This window comes from Delphinus delphis, chromosome 19, assembly GCF_949987515.2.
Source record: "Delphinus delphis chromosome 19, mDelDel1.2, whole genome shotgun sequence".
Lineage (NCBI taxonomy): Eukaryota > Metazoa > Chordata > Mammalia > Artiodactyla > Delphinidae > Delphinus > Delphinus delphis.
In genome coordinates this window covers 15,340,943-15,357,007 of record NC_082701.1, presented here as the reverse complement: position 1 = coordinate 15,357,007, position 16,065 = coordinate 15,340,943, and the positions used below count along the sequence as shown (strand labels likewise).

Genomic DNA, 16,065 nt, shown 5'->3' with positions numbered 1-16,065 from the left:
CTAGTTATGTGATCTTTCCAGATGTTTGGATTCTGGATAAACGCTAATTTATATATTTAGGATGGAAAAAAAAAGTCTATTGGTTATAATCTTTGAAAATGTTTAAGTAGGAAAGAAGTCCTAGGAGCCAAACAGTGCTGAAGAGTTATCGGAGGCTGTATTCTGTAGTTACTGTATTCTGTTCAGTTGTAAATATTCACTGCAGGCAGGTTTGCAACCCCTGGAGGCCAGTAAAATGGCACTGACATAGGTGTTGGCGCTTCCACCATGGGGTTGTTTAGTCTACATCTTGGCCTTTGTCATCTTGAATTCTTTTTTACTGAGTGGCTGAGTCGGACGTTTAGAGTTGAGTTCTTCTCATTTGGCTGTCCCTGAGACAGTCAGAGATCGAATCCCATGGTACTAGACCACGCAGGGGGTTCTTGCAGTGGAAAGTTTCTTTAGGGGTGACTAGCGGGGAGTTCTCACGGTGTGGGGGAGGGCGTGCGTGTGTCTGCTCAGCAGCGCTTCCTGGCTGATTGGGCCCTGCTTCTCTGCACCTGCAGATTGTTGATCTTTTACTCACCCACGGAGCTGATGTCAACATGGCGGACAAGCAGGGCCGCACTCCCCTGATGATGGCAGCCTCCGAAGGCCACCTGGGAACTGTGGACTTTCTCCTTGCTCAAGGTCAGTCCTGCAGTGCCAGAGCTTGATGACCAGTGCCCATAACAACCCCAGGAACTCATGATTTCCAGGGATGGATTCCAAGAGGAGTTGAGAACGGATATTCTTAAGCCAGTTGGTGAGAAAATGAAAGTCCGTCTCCTCTCTTCTCATATACAGTGGGACCCTTCTAATTCTGACATTCTCTATTTCTTTATGGCTTGAGGGGTTTTTGGTATCCTAATCAAATTTACATAATCTAAGCTCTTTAATCTCCCAACTTTGATTTTTTTTAACGTACACTCAATAAATGTTCATCTTCCAGGGATCGTATTTTGACTTGATCAATTGTTTTGTAAGCCTGCACAACTAATATTTTTCTTGTATCCTAAGGAGGCAAATGGAAGTTGAAATGATTGTTGACCATGGGACCCTATTTGAGGAATCAGGGTATTATTACCCTCCTATTGTAATAAATTCCTTTTGACATTTACCAACATTCATATATTCCTGGTGAATGGGAAATAAGTTAAAGGAGTTTGTGGTCATACTATCCAAAGCATTCCCTTCAATGGCTCCGACCTCAGTCATCTATACAGAATAGTAGTGAGTGACAGGGGAACGAACCTCTGTAGTAGAAAAGCTCCAGTCACTGGTGACTCTGCAGTACCATCTAGTGGAGCTCGAGCATTTGCATCAAGCAGGAGGTGGTGTGACTGTGACCAGCTTTTACTCCATTCCAGCAAGCCTCCCCTATGAGTAAACGGGATCTTCTCATCGATAATTAATACCCACAGGTGCACACACTTCAAGAAAAACAAGCCCCTGCAAATCGTGCCCAGGCTGGAGCAGCTGAAGGGTAGTTGATTTAGGAAGAAGACAAGGTTTCTTCTTCTAAGATTTCAAACTACAACTCAGTCAGAGACTTACTGGATCTTTAGCTCTCTCCTGCAAAGATTTGTTTCCACAACCTTAGACTCACAAAACTGGGTCAGAATCAGAGAACTGTTTTCCCCGTGTACAGAGTGGTTCTTGCTTCCCCAATACAAGCCACCAAACAAACCTGTTTTCATGGTTTCTATCCTTCTGCTAAGAGGGGGCTGGAGGAGCAAGGGAGATACGCCTAGCTCCTCAGGATAAAACGTGGCAGGAGTAAATGTCCCAGAACAACCTGAGTCTACTGGAAAAGGCAGGACCCCTTCACCACAGATAAGCGGTAGATGACTGCACACAGTCTGCCGTGAGCCCGTGGAAGCTCATCAGACACAGATCCCAGACATGTGTTCCCTTTACGCTGCAGGCAGTCTGGTCTCCGGTCTTCTTACCGTTTCATTCTTTCACACGTAAATCAGAGAGTTTCTCTCAGTCAACAAATCCTACCCAAGTTTATTTAGCCTACGTTATCCGCAAAACACTATGCTAGGAACTGAGTGATTTTTTAAAATAAATACACTACAATCCATGTCTTCAAAGGGTCTAGAATCTGGCAAGGAGGGGATAAAACAAAGATAAGGAACTACCTTAAAAAGCAGAGAATCCTAAGTACTCTGATGATAAAGGTATTTGAGTTAGAACAGGACAGACTTTGAAATTTGAATGGGAAAAATGTTCTATATTCAGGGAGAGGACGTAATGTAAATGAAAGGTCAGAGAGGAGAAACAGTACACAACAGGTTTGGGGAAATAATGCAAGTTGTCCAGTGACGTACATGAGGACTGTTGGGAAATAAAATTGGAAATGTATGTGGAAAGGAATTGAAAAGGAGCAGATTAAAAGAGTTTGGACTTATCTGAAGGCAGTAGGGAGCCTTTCAAGATTTTTAAAAAGGAAATCAGTGCCAGAGTTGCGCTTTAAAAAAAAAAAAAGAAAAATCACTTTGGCAGTAGTGTGAACAGTAGAGTTGATGAAGGGATTATAGTGGACCTGGGGATCAATTAGGAAGCCATTGTCATTGAGTAGATGAGAGGTAATGCCGAATCCAGGTGCAGTAGCTGTTAGAACAGGAGGGCCAAGTGCAAAAAAGATTTTGGATATAAGGGTTGATTACATGCAGGTCGTAAGGACAGATGAGTTGACGGTAACTCCAAAGTTCTAAAATGGATGTTTGGGACAACTGTGATTCTGTTAACTGCCCGGAGAAGAAAAGAGAGAAGAGGAAGATTTCAAATTGAATTTTCAGAGGAAATTGAATACCTGGTTTTTTTTCATATGTATCTCCTTTTAATTTCTTAAATTCCGGCTTCCCTTATCTTTGTAAAATCAATTTATCTGTAACATACATCCAGAACCTTCTTATCCTGCTTTTTCCACCCCTGAAGACTCTGTCCAGGAAATTTATAGATGTTGCATCTGAGAAAACTCCTTAGATTCTGTCCCATATTCAGATTCATTCCATGTTAGAGTCAGTGTTTTAGTTGCAAACGACACCATTGTGAAAAGATAACCCACTACATGGATGGCTCTCCTCAGGGTTAGAAGTATCGTACTTTCCAACCTTCCATCCTGTTACGGGAAGCCACAAAGTCTGGTGGTCTGACCTCTAGGGATACAGAGGTGATAGGCCACATATCTGCTGAGTAGCCCCAGAGCCTGGCTGTGGCAGGTCCTGAGCTTGATCTGACATCTGAATCCTGTCCAGCTGAGGACGCAGCCTGGAAAACGTACTGTGTGTGCAGTAAGTTGATCTCTAATTTAGTTAGTGTGCATGTCATGCCAACTGTGTGGAAAGAGTCATCTTAGGTACTCTTCCAAACTAGCAAGGGAACGACAGGCTCTTTGCCATCCAAGAGCTTACAGTCTAGGCTGAGAACCAAACCTATATTGAAGTTTAGACTAATTACAAAAACAGTATGTCAAGTGTGCTTGCTCCTCACAGGTGAAAATAGAAATGTTGAAGGGAAGAAGATGCAGAATATAAAATAGGCTAAAAGAGTGGGGATGGGGTTGTTGAAGGCTGACTAGTTTAATTAAACTCCTGATTTCTTTCCTGGCCTGGGCTCAGTCTCTTCCCATGAGTCCGTTTCCCTCCCATTCTAAGGCGGGAGAAGGCGGCCTGGTACTATCATCAATGATAAACGTGTTCTGAGCTCCTTATTTTATGAGAACCTCTCAAGGAGTTTATACCATTAGAAATCGAAGATTTTTGCCAAGTTCAGAAAACATGCACTGAGAATTTATTACAAATAAGTGGGATACATTAAAAAAAAGATTAATAACAGAATAAGGTGACATGTCAAGCAGGTTCAAGATGAGGTAACAGTGAATGCGAGAAGCTTTTTGGAGACAGGGAGGGTTTTTTTTTGTTTTTTGGGGGGTTTTTTTTGCGGTATGCGGGCCTCTCACTGTTGTGGCCTCTCCCGTTGCGGAGCACAGGCTCCGGATGTGCAGGCTCAGCGGCCATGGCTCGCGGGCCCAGCCGCTCCGTGGCATGTGGGATCCTCCCGGACCAGGGCACGAACCCGTGTCCCCTGCGTCGGGAGGCGGACTCAACCACTGTGCCACCAGGGAAGCCCCGACAGGGAGGTTTGAGATGGTTCCTAGAGAACAGGTAGAAGTGAGGTAAGTCATGGGGAGATAAAAGGTATCCACACATGGGGCAGCATGACCGCAAGTGTGGATACAGGAGTACTTGTGGGAGATTCTAGAGGCGGTGAGCACATCCATTTTGGGCAAAGTTGAGGATTCTCACAGAGGAGTAATGAAACTTAAGGATAAACAGTAAGCTTGGGGAGAGATTATGCATAACCCAGGACAGGCTGCCCTGTCAAAGAACTGGACTCTTGTACTGACAGCTTGTGGAGCAATTTTGTTAACAGTTTTATCCAAAGACAACTCACATCCCAGAAACATAGCTGTGCTTTGGCCGAGTGTACACCTTAAATACCGGCTTTCCCTCCTGCTGTGAATTCTCATGTTTTTCATGTTTCCTCAGCCCTGTATTATGCCTGCTCTTGTAGGTGCCTCCATTGCACTAATGGACAAAGAAGGATTGACAGCCCTCAGCTGGGCTTGTTTGAAGGGTCACCTCTCAGTAGTACGTTCTCTGGTGGATAATGGAGCCGCCACAGACCATGCTGACAAGAATGGCCGCACCCCACTGGATCTGGCGGCTTTCTATGGTGATGCTGAGGTGGTGAGTGCCTTTAACCAAGCCTCAGGGTGGTAAGAATAGGGAAGGTTCTCTGTCCACAGTGTTATCTGGGGTTGATGATTCCTGATATAAAGTTCTCAGATCTGTACTTGCTCCAGGGCGGGAACATTGAAAACACCATTAAAGACCGGGAGCGTAGGTCTGGCCTGGAATACCATGACTGTCCAGCCTGGCTCAAACCAGTAGCTGAATAAAGGGCAGGCAGCAGCCGGAGCCCTGAGTGGAGCAGTGTGAGCCGTCACACCTGCGTTAACTGCGCTGCTTCGTCCGTGTCCTAGGTCCAGTTCCTGGTGGATCACGGGGCCATGATTGAGCACGTTGACTACAGCGGAATGCGCCCTTTGGACAGGGCAGTGGGGTGCCGGAACACTTCTGTTGTTGTCACTCTTCTGAAGAAAGGAGCCAAGATAGGTAGGAAAAAGGAAGAAGGTGCTGGCCATCTGTGCCCAGGGGCCAGACTGGTCCGGCGGTCTGGCTGCCCTGGGTGTGTGGTGTGCGTGTATGTAGTTTCCCCTCTGCCCTGGCCCAGTTATTGTCCAAGTGAACAGAAGGCTCTTGGCCCAGAGAAAGCACCATCTGAGCCATGGTCTACGCTACCCTGTGTCCAAAATCACACGGTTATCTGCAGTGCCCCGAGTAGCCTTAGCCAGGAGGCTGCTCCGACCTTAAGCACATCTCAGCGCTGACACCTCGGTAGCAGCCCCGCCCTGTGAGCATCCTGGATCCCTGCACCGCCACAGCCTTCGCTTTCCCTTGCTCTGTGTGTGCTTTGGACTCTCGAGTCCCTGCGGCTGCCGTCCCATCCACTCCCCGTCCCTCAGGCCTGTAGACAAGGGTTGGCTGATATGCTGGCTTTTTTGCTGCCTGCCTCTCACCGCTGCTTTTTCCTTCTTTTTTTTTTTTTTTTTTTTCACCTTCATCCATTTTTTTTTCCTCTCCTACAACTTTTTGTTTTCTCCTTTCTTTGAAGGTTGTCAGACGTTACCGAGTCGCCCACGAGGTATATTTCACCGCTGTCAGCATCAGGCGTGGTCTGATGGCTTGATCAGCTTTGCCTTCTCCTCTTTGATTTAGCCTGCATGAGTTCCCTACACCTCTAATCTTTTAATTTACTTCACCTTAAAAGAAGATTTTTTTTAATGACTGTTGTAGAGAATAACTTGAACTTTTGATAACTAACCCTGAAAAGCCTAGTTGGTAAATAATTCAGGCATCCGTAAACTAATCGAGTTAACCTTTTCTTTCTCTTTGTGGGTAAAGTGGTCCTCGGTCATGTTGGCTTGTTTCACATTGGAACCGTGCTCCTGGTTCAGCATGAATCCCAGGAGTCCTATTCAGTACTTACAGATTAGGGGAACCTTTAGAGTCTTTCATGGTTTCCCTTCTGCAAAGAACGTATTTAAAAATTGAGACTAAACAGCTGGGGCTCTTGAGTCCCAGATTCTGAAATAAATTACCCTTTTTAGATTTTTAAAATCTTATGGTGACATTTAATGTAAACCCTTTCTCCCAATTTCCTTATTTAAAATAACTCCAAAATAAGCCATCGCCTGCCCAAATACAACACGCAGGCTTTGCTGCCCTCCAGTGGTGCAAACTCAGACAGTTCAAACATTCTTATTTTAAGGTGAATACAAATCCAACGCAGCTTCTTGGCAGTGGGAGTTACTAAGACACTCCCAGTTCTAAAAGATGAGGCCATTGTTGTGGAGCAAGTTGTTCTCTCAGCAGAAATTCCCCAAGGGTGTTTTTTTCACCTAGCTTCCTGCCACCCTTACATTGTATGAGTTTTTTACCCATCATGCATCCTGTACACTACAGGTCCAGCCACATGGGCGATGGCCACCTCCAAACCAGACATCATGATCATCCTGCTGAGCAAGCTGATGGAAGAGGGAGACATGTTTTATAAGGTGAGCGGAGGAAGGAACCGTGTCCTCCAGACAGCCCTGACTGTTCTCTCCTTGTAGAATCTCCCGAAGTCTCGGCAGGTCTCACCCTTGGTTCTAGAGGCAGTGCCATCCCTCGGTGGTGGGCTCGTAAGCTGAGGACCCCAGGTTTTTGCTTTCTCAACAAGAGAGCAAGAGTAGCCTGCACATGCCTGCAGCTGACGGACCTAAAGACCTGGTCTTACCTGGTCACTAATAGGCAGATGCGTAGATTCTACATGGAATCTGTTCATTGGAGCCTGGAAACCATGGGACAAGTAAAAGAAACGTTATATAGTGCAGATATTTCCAGTCTGTGGGAAAGAGGCATCAATCTTAGCTTTTATATTTAATATATATGTAGATTTAAAATTCTGTAGTAATAATGGCTTATCAGCATCCCTGAGGAAGGAAAGGAAACCAAGACAAATAGCAATTACAAGATTTACTTGAAATGACAACAAAAAAGGTATGAAGTCTTCTTGTACTCACAGTTCAAGCTGAAGGCTGCATATCCCTAACACACACAAACTCCCATGGGCTGCAGGAAGTCCCTTAAGAACTTCCCATGTCAGAGTTATCTCATTGTGTTAAGATTAGCTGAATCTTCTTTTCCTAAAGTGAATACAAATCCGGCCCAACTTTTGGCAGCGGGTGTCACTGAGACATGCCCAGGCCCAAAGATGAGGAAATGCTTGTGATGCACGTTACTTCCGCCTTGTGTAAGGAGTATACAGAGCTCCTGGGAGTACCGTTGTATTTCCCAAAGACCCTTTGAGTGAGAGTTACTGTAATCTAGGACTCTTAGGCTTCTAGGAAACTTGAGTTCTGACCCAGCCATGATTTTACATGACTTCAAAGAAGGGCCTCTCAGGGTGTCATGTTTATGGACTGGAGAGTGGCACTGCTGTCAAGAATCTCAGCCCTGTTCATGACATAACTTGTGGCACCCTAAGACAAGGAGTCCTACCTCCTAAACAGGCAGAGCTACTCCTGCTCCTACCCAGAATTCTGCCTTGGAAGACTCCCAAGTCTATCCTCAGTGAAAGGGTCTAAAGAGAAAATAAAAGATCAGGATCCCTGGTTGGAGTTGCAACTATACAGACAGAATGGAGTGGATGAAGGGCAGCTAACAGTGTGAGATGCCTCCTGCATCATTCTGGGCTCAGCTTATAGATTTTCAGATGCAAAATGTAAGAAAAGTTCAAGGCCCCTGTGACCAGTTCCCTAGGTGGGTCACAGATTTACCTCATCTTGGAAAATCCCTCTGACACAGATGGAATCACAAATTCTAAATTTCACTTGTCTACCACCACCCTACCCCATGCCTTTTTGAAAAACAGGGCAAGACTCATTGATATTCTTTTATGCCATGAGATTAGGGGAGCAACAGCTAGACTGCTTTAGCTCCCACATCCTTTGTGAGGAGGAGAATGGCCTCTTGTAGAGGACTGGCAAGGTGGAACAAAAAGAATTTCCAGATAAAACAGATGTAAAGAAGTAGTAATAACCTTGGAGTGATTGGGACTGGGGAATGCTATGTGTCCTATAGGGAGATCAGGTCGGGGAAAAACCTCCTTTGAAATGAACAAGGTCAGTTCCTTGGGAGTCCAGTTGGGAAGCTGGGGTCCCAGGCCTTTCATACGCCAAGACTTTGTTTCTCTGGCTTGTATCTTGGGAATCCCCTTCGTCACCCCTCACCTGCCAGGTGAGCTTCCAGTAGAAAAGACTGGACCCTGCTGCTCTCACCGTCAGGGCTGGTGTTGGGAGGGCCTAACCCTTAGTAGTAACTGCGGAGAGAGGAAGGGAGTGGGGGCAAACCTCCTCAGCTGCTCAGCAGACCAACTGTGTTTTGCTCTCTTGTGCTCCCACTAGAAAGGGAAAGTAAAGGAAGCTGCCCAGCGCTACCAGTACGCTCTGAAGAAATTCCCTAGAGAAGGGTTTGGTGAGGACTTGAAAACCTTCCGGGAACTAAAAGTGTCTCTCCTCCTCAACCTCTCTCGATGTCGCAGGAAAATGAACGTAAGTCCCTCTCATCCCGGCTCCTTTCTGCAGTACTGGAAGTTGACGGTCCGTGTCATGCACTGGCTTTTACCAGGCCCCTGAAATCCTTGTCTGCCCCATTTGGAACTTGGTTGTCCTTCACAGAGCACTGACATTTGCAATTTGAAAGAAATCAAGTCTAAGTACAATCCGTACCTCAAACGATAAAAAAGTTAATCCTGTGGGCACTTTGTAGCTTTCTGAATTTTCCTAATTCCTGCTGAAAGTGATTGGAGTGCCATCATCATCCTGCCCTGCCCCCAGGTCAGTTTTCTGGTCTTTGGGAAAATGTGAGAGCAGTGGTCACTGGAATTCCAGATGCAATTAGATACAAATTTTAGTCATTCCCTTCTTTACTGGTAGACCCCCTAGTCATTTAAGGAAGGGCTGGAAAGAGGGCCCAGGACCATGAACTTCAAGGTTTAATTTCTAAGGCTAATCTTCAACTCTTCACTTCTTTCTTCGTCCTTTTATTCTAACATGACGTGTCCCTTCTTGTCACAGAGGGAGTCTTAGAACTCCTCCTGGTCCTTTATTATCCCCTAAATAGTCCTTGGTCCTTCTTGCCTGCCTTGCAGATACAGCCTCTGATGGCCTCAGGCACTGCTCCCTTGACCTGCAGACACTCCTGGGCCAAGAACCCTCTCTCAGATCCTGGGAATAGCCAGGATCATGTCAGGCATCTCTGACGTCCACTAGCCTGAGGTCTCATGGTTCCTCAGGAGATAAAAATAATCCAGGCCAAACAGGAATGTTTGAATAAAGGGATAGAGAACTCAGGCGTACAGAAGTGAGCTTTCAGCCTCAGTAGCAACAGATCTGCTGTCGGTTCTGGAAAAGTGACCTTTATATCATCCATCTTTAGATGGCAATGAAAAGAGCACCCTGATAAATAGACTTGGGTATCTCAGAGGGCACCGTGATGCCCTAAGAGGCAGCGTTTTCCCAGGTGCCGAGGAGAGCGGGGATGTGGGAGAGGTTCTCCGGGAAAGGTGGTGAGGTTCTTACGTGAAGCAGAAGAAACAGCAGCAAGGGTCTCCTCCAGTTAGTAAGAGTTAGACAAAGCTCCGAAGCTGCTGCCAACCTGCTGGCTGCCTTTTTGCCTCACAAATAGTCTGCTTCTTAAAAATACTCTGTAATCTTCCCAGAAATAACAATTGTCCCAAAAGAAAAAATGAAGGGGAAAGGTTGAAACAGTAGAGCTGGAAGCTGATGCTATGAAATAGAACACTTCCTCTGTAGCTCCACGTTGGATCAGAAACAGTTAATCACCTCCCAGGACCACCTGAAGTCTGTCGTCCTATGTCGAAAGTTGCCCATTAATTTTTTTTTTTTCAACTTTACCTCCACCCCAGGACCTTTGTTCTGCCTTAGGATTCACAAGTGTAACCAGAGGCTACTGTGCTGTACTATGGCTTTGATAGTAAAAGAGGAGAAAACCTTCCCCTTTAGTTTAGTATGTAAGGGTGTCTTGAAGACTATGGCTTCGTTTCCCTGGTTCCTGTTCCCCGGGCTTCTCAGAATGAGGACAGATGGGACCGTGTTCCTCCAGGCAGCCTCAGTGATTAAGAGATGAGGTGACAGCACAGGCCCCAGTGACAGCCAGTCTTCTCTCTTGTCTTATTATTATTATTTAAATTTTAAATGTTTCCTAAGTAAGGAACAAGTTAAGAGAAGGAGCAGGCCAGAGAAGCCTCTATGAAACAGAATGGAAACTACCGTTCATTGAGCATCTCCTGTGTGCCAGGGACTGTGTATGGAGCTTTCAAATGCTTTATTGCTCTTAATCCTACCTGGGAGGTCCGTATGGATAAGAAAACACACAACACACCCCGAGGGCTTACAAAGCGGAGCAGAGAATCGAACGCAAGCCTGTCTGACGTCCCTCCTCCATCCCGTCTCCATAGCCAGTCATTTCTTTTTTACACAAATCCCATCTTCCTAGACTTACTTCTCATCCCTTTAAAGCCAAGGAATAGTGGGTGCGGCAGGAAGGTGGGGGGTAGGATGAGGGCACACACGAGGCGTCGACGTGTGTGTTTGCCTCATATACGCATGTGCAGCGAGAGTTTGGGTTTCCAACTTCAAGAGCTTCAGTGGGTTGACATTTGGCTTCTGGACCAGAAAGAACTATGTTGCAAAGGCAGAAAGAGGACAAATTAAAAATATTTTCATACTTTTGGGCAGATGAATTCCTGTGAGCCATTGCAGGGCCACACAGGGCAAAAGGCAGAAGGAACTTTGTGGCTAGAGCCATGCCAGGCATGTCAAGAATCCCAGGTGTTCCGTCCATAAATGTCAAAGAAATGTACATATAATCTGTTTTATTCCCAAGATGTCTATTTTTCATATCTCTTCAATGACTCATTTGCACACCTATTGTAATGACAGGATTTTGGAATGGCGGAGGAATTTGCTACTAAGGCCCTGGAGCTGAAACCGAAATCTTATGAAGCTTACTATGCAAGAGCAAGGGCAAAACGCAGCAGCAGGTGAGGAGAGAGAGAGAGAGGGTGAGAAGCAAGAGCTCTCTTTTCTGAAAATCTGGCCAAGGCAACGTAGACCATCCTGGGGCATATCGGACAGACCCCCATGTCTGTCCCTGAGGACTCGCAGGACCAAGCTTTGGGGACGGCTCCCATCGCACAGAACGCATCGTACAGCTGGCAGCTCTTTGGGGCTGTGGAGATCTAGAGCATTTTCCTTTGGGAGAAAACTGCCTTTTCATTGTTGGAGAATGGCACCTTCTTCCCAGAAGCCTCTGCCGTATCTCAGTCGCTCTTTAACCCCCAAAGCAGATAGCGTAGAGACACTGGTGGCTTAAGAAGAGGTCACTTGAGCAAAATATCCTCCCAGCCCTTTAGAGGGGAAAGTAGGACGGGCATATATCACAGGCCCCTCTTTCTTTTCTTACAGGCCTTTGGGAGTTTCCCTGGATCATTTAGTCTTCCTCCTGGGGCTCTCCTCAAGTCTGGTGGGATCAAGCCTCCTTCTCCCATACCCACCCCTCCCAGCACCACACCACACATGCATGGAGACAGGAGGTCCTGCTGCCAGGACTGAGAGGGCCCAAGAGAAACCCCATCTCTCATGCCCCATCTGCTGTGGTTTGGCCAGTGGGCAGGAAAGCCTCCAGAAAGATCTAGAAACTGCCATCAGTGATCTTTAGATAACTTGTCACTGTCCTTAATGCCTCCTGCCCGGCGCCCTGCCCTTCTCCCCAACTCTGCCTGTAAAAGAACTGCTTCAGGTTCACAGCTATGACCAGGGAGCATGTGGTCCTGAAAATCAAACCCAGGTTAAGTCTAGTGATGACGGTGGCAGTGATCTTAGTCTTAATTAGCTGGGGCAACAGAGTTCTTACAGAAGCTTGACTGTCAAATTCTCTTTCCCCTTGGATTATTCCTTCCCCACAAGGCCAATTGCCCCTTTTCTGGGCAAGGTTAATAGAGAGGACGGGAGTATCTCTGACCGTTTGTGTCCTTATCTGTAGACTAGAATCTGAGTTTCCTCGTCAGCAAGCCTAACGCCTGCCCAGCTTGGATGTAGCAGAATGGAGGAGCCGCAGTGCTGTGGGGCGAGGGGTAGAAAGGGCAGAGGACAGGGTTCTTGCCTAGGATGGAACAGGCCTGGAAATTGGAGCTAAAATATAAAGAAAAAATTCTGCTGGATCAGCAAGATTTTAAATATTGTAGTTACTGTTTTGTTCCTAAGCTAATTGACAGTGGCCCTGTAAATGACAACCCCACCCAACCCTCATACTACCTGGTGTGCATTTGGACACTGAGAGAAACTTCCTGAAGGGCCTCGCTGGACTGACAAAATGGGGACATTTCTCCACTGATCCCAGAGAGGCCAGAGGGAAGATGGAGGCTGAACTGGCTAGGGAATCATTCTGGACTCTTCTGGAATGACAGCCTACCTATTTCCTTCCTTACAAATCAGACGAAACCAAAGCCCCCCAGATGCCCCCAGACGCTAACAGTTCTCTGAAACAGTGACCGTGTTCTCAGCTCTTGGTGGTTCCTGTTGATTCAGAATAACTCCAGTTCCTGTGTTTACATTTTGTCAAGCAGACAGTTTGCAGCAGCCTTAGAGGACCTGAACGAGGCCATCAAGCTGTGTCCAAACAACCGTGAGATCCAGAGGCTTCTGCTGAGAGTGGAGGAGGAGTGTCGGCAGATGCAGCAGCAGCCGCCGGCGGCACAGCAGCAGCCTCAGCAGCAGTTACCGGAAGAGACAGAACCCGAACCCCAGCATGAAGATATCTACTCCGTGCAGGACATACTCGAGGAGGAGTTCTTGGAACAGGATGTTGAGAATGTGTCCATCGGCCTCCAAACGGAGGCTCGGCCCAGCCAGGGGCCCCCGATAATCCAGAGCCCGCCCCCCTCCCCGGCCCACCGTGACGCGGCCTACGTCTCCAGCTCGCCTCTCGGCTCTCACCAGGTTTTTGACTTCCGGTCCAGTAGTTCTGTAGGTTCTCCCACTAGGCAGAGCTATCAGTCCACCTCACCTGCTCTTTCTCCGACTCACCAGAACTCGCATTACAGGCCTAGTCCCCCGCACACTTCCCCAGCTCATCAGGGAGGATCTTACCGCTTCAGCCCCCCTCCTGTGGGAGGGCAGGGCAAGGAATACCCGAGCCCTCCCCCGTCCCCTCTCCGCAGAGGCCCTCAGTATCGGGCCAGCCCTCCCGCGGAAAGCATGAGTGTGTATAGATCCCAGTCAGGCTCCCCTGTGCGCTATCAGCAAGAAACAAATGTTAGTCAGCTTCCTGGAAGACCGAAATCTCCATTATCCAAGATGGCCCAGCGGCCCTACCAGATGCCCCAGCTTCCCGTGGCAGTGCCCCAGCAAGGGCTCAGGCTCCAGCCGGCCAAAGCGCAGATCGTGAGAAGCAACCAGCCCAGCTCAGCAGTTCATTCGAGCACTGTCATCTCCACAGGGGCCTATGGCCAAGTGGCCCATTCAATGGCTGGTAAATACCAGTCTTCACAAGGAGACATAGGAGTAAGTCAGAGCCGGTTGGTTTATCAAGGGTCAATCGGGGGGATTGTAGGGGATGGGAGACCCGTGCAGCATGTGCAGGCCAGCCTGAGTGCAGGCGCCATCTGTCAGCACGGAGGGTTGACCAAAGAAGACCTTCCCCAGCGACCTTCCTCCGCCTATCGAGGTGGCATGAGATACAGCCAGACACCACAGATTGGGCGTAGCCAGTCCGCATCCTATTACCCAGTCTGTCACTCAAAACTAGACCTGGAGCGTTCCTCCAGCCAACTAGGTTCCCCCGATGTGTCACATTTAATCAGAAGACCTATTAGTGTCAACCCTAATGAAATCAAACCCCACCCACCAACTCCCAGGCCATTGCTGCACTCCCAAAGCGTAGGCCTTCGTTTCTCTCCATCTAGCAATAGTATCTCATCTGCCTCCAACCTAACTCCTACCTTCCGGCCATCTTCCTCGATCCAACAAATGGAGATCCCACTGAAACCCGCATACGATAGGTCATGTGACGAGCTGTCGCCAGTGTCTCCCACTCAGGGAGGTTACCCTAGTGAGCCCACCCGATCCAGGACCACACCATTCATGGGGATCATAGATAAAACAGCCCGGACTCAACAGTACCCCCACCTTCACCAGCAGAATCGGACCTGGGCAGTGTCATCAGTGGATACCGTTCTCAGTCCTACGTCTCCAGGCAACCTGCCTCAGCCTGAGTCCTTCAGCCCACCGTCATCCATCAGCAACATTGCCTTTTATAACAAAACCAACAATGCACAGAACGGCCACTTGCTGGAGGACGATTACTACAGCCCCCATGGGATGCTGGCGAACGGGTCGCGCGGAGACCTGCTGGAGAGAGTTAGCCAGGCCTCCTCGTACCCCGACGTGAAGGTGGCTCGGACCCTCCCTGTGGCTCAGGCGTACCAGGACAACCTGCACAGGCAGCTGTCCCGGGACTCTCGACACGGGCAGACGTCCCCTATCAAACCAAAGAGACCATTTGTGGAGTCTAATGTTTAAAAGACGTGTGTTGGAGTGAGACCCCTATGTGTTCACTGCACATTTTCAGGCTTGGTTTCCACATTCGAGGTAGTTCTCTGGCTTAATTTCTCATGTAGTTTCCGCGTGGTGTTCAGAGGTGGCAGCCCACATGCCGAAATCCTTTGCATGCAGCCAACTGGGAAGCTGGCCTCCGGGGAGCCAGGACTTGGGTTTCTTTTGTCTGTACCCTAGCCACACGCTCTCTCCCTCTCTTCAGATGCCAACGAGGAGATTGTTGTGCCGTGTGCTTTAACCCAGGGAGATCAGACACACTGGTCAGCTTTTTCCAGGAGACAATCGCTTTCACTGATGTTCTTGTTGTGTAAAACGTCTTTCTCCTTTTTTTACAAAAATAAGATGTTCTTGTTCGTTTTCTTCTAGGAACTTTAGAAAGAGTGTGATGCCCCTTTGCCTTTGCATTCTTATCCAGTGTTATCCAAATAGCAGCCCCAGTGCATTCTTGTGCCATGGTCTCCTCCCCTGGACCGCCAGCTCCCTGCAGCCATCCGGTCTAGAATGTTCGTTTAGATTATCGCTGGTCTTCCTCTGGGGGTAAAGGATCAAGGAGAAAGAGAAGAAATAAGAAAGCACCAATGCAGTTATTTGAAATGTCACTACATGGATTTCCCAAGAGGCATTTTAGGAACATTGAGAAAACAACCAGCCCTTTAAATATTCCAGTCAGCCGAGGAAATTGGATGAGAATCATGCATACTTTTAAATAATTCACTGAGTTATTCTTTACGTTTTTAGCCAAATTAACCATTAAAAGCTACCGATTTTCCATGGGTGGGGGAGAGAATAAATAAATACATAGAGAGAGAGACTGTTCTGGATTCTCAGTGAAAGGCTGTAGAAAATCTGTCTTGGAGAAATCTACTTTTTGGGTTCTGATACGTCACTGAGCATCGTATTCCTCAAAAAGCATTCTCTTCCCGGAGGTTGCCTGGTGTAGTAATCCTGTTAAGTTGGATCTTTGCCTAGAGCCAGATTTTGTTCTACTGGCCCTCTTTTTGTTTTTTTTTTAAAACCCAGATGGTATAGTGAAGAATTGGTTTTGGGGGAAGGAAGTTGAATTCTCTGGGGACGGTAAGACTTATTCCCAGAGCTTGCACCCAGGGCCATTGCATTCCATGGCAAATGCTGTCTAACTCCATTTCAAGATCTATTGTTTCATTATCTGTTATTACAGGAATTGTTTACTCTTTTCTTTTTCTAGGTAGGAGTGTTTGGGGATTGATATTTAA

At 47.4% G+C, this 16,065-nt stretch overlaps 1 protein-coding gene across 1 annotated transcript in view; it reads left to right on the top strand.

The window, feature by feature from the left end:
* TANC2 (tetratricopeptide repeat, ankyrin repeat and coiled-coil containing 2) overlaps positions 1-15,349 on the top strand; it is a 352,607-nt gene extending 337,258 nt beyond the window's left edge. The window contains exons 21-27 of the mRNA XM_059997849.1: positions 546-669; positions 4,603-4,778; positions 5,075-5,207; positions 6,618-6,709; positions 8,600-8,746; positions 11,159-11,259; positions 12,844-15,349. Of these exons, the coding sequence (XP_059853832.1) occupies positions 546-669; positions 4,603-4,778; positions 5,075-5,207; positions 6,618-6,709; positions 8,600-8,746; positions 11,159-11,259; positions 12,844-14,797 (2,727 nt within the window). The 3' untranslated portion in view covers positions 14,798-15,349. The remainder of the gene's footprint in view (positions 1-545; positions 670-4,602; positions 4,779-5,074; positions 5,208-6,617; positions 6,710-8,599; positions 8,747-11,158; positions 11,260-12,843) is intronic.
* Positions 15,350-16,065: the final 716 nt, after the last annotated feature.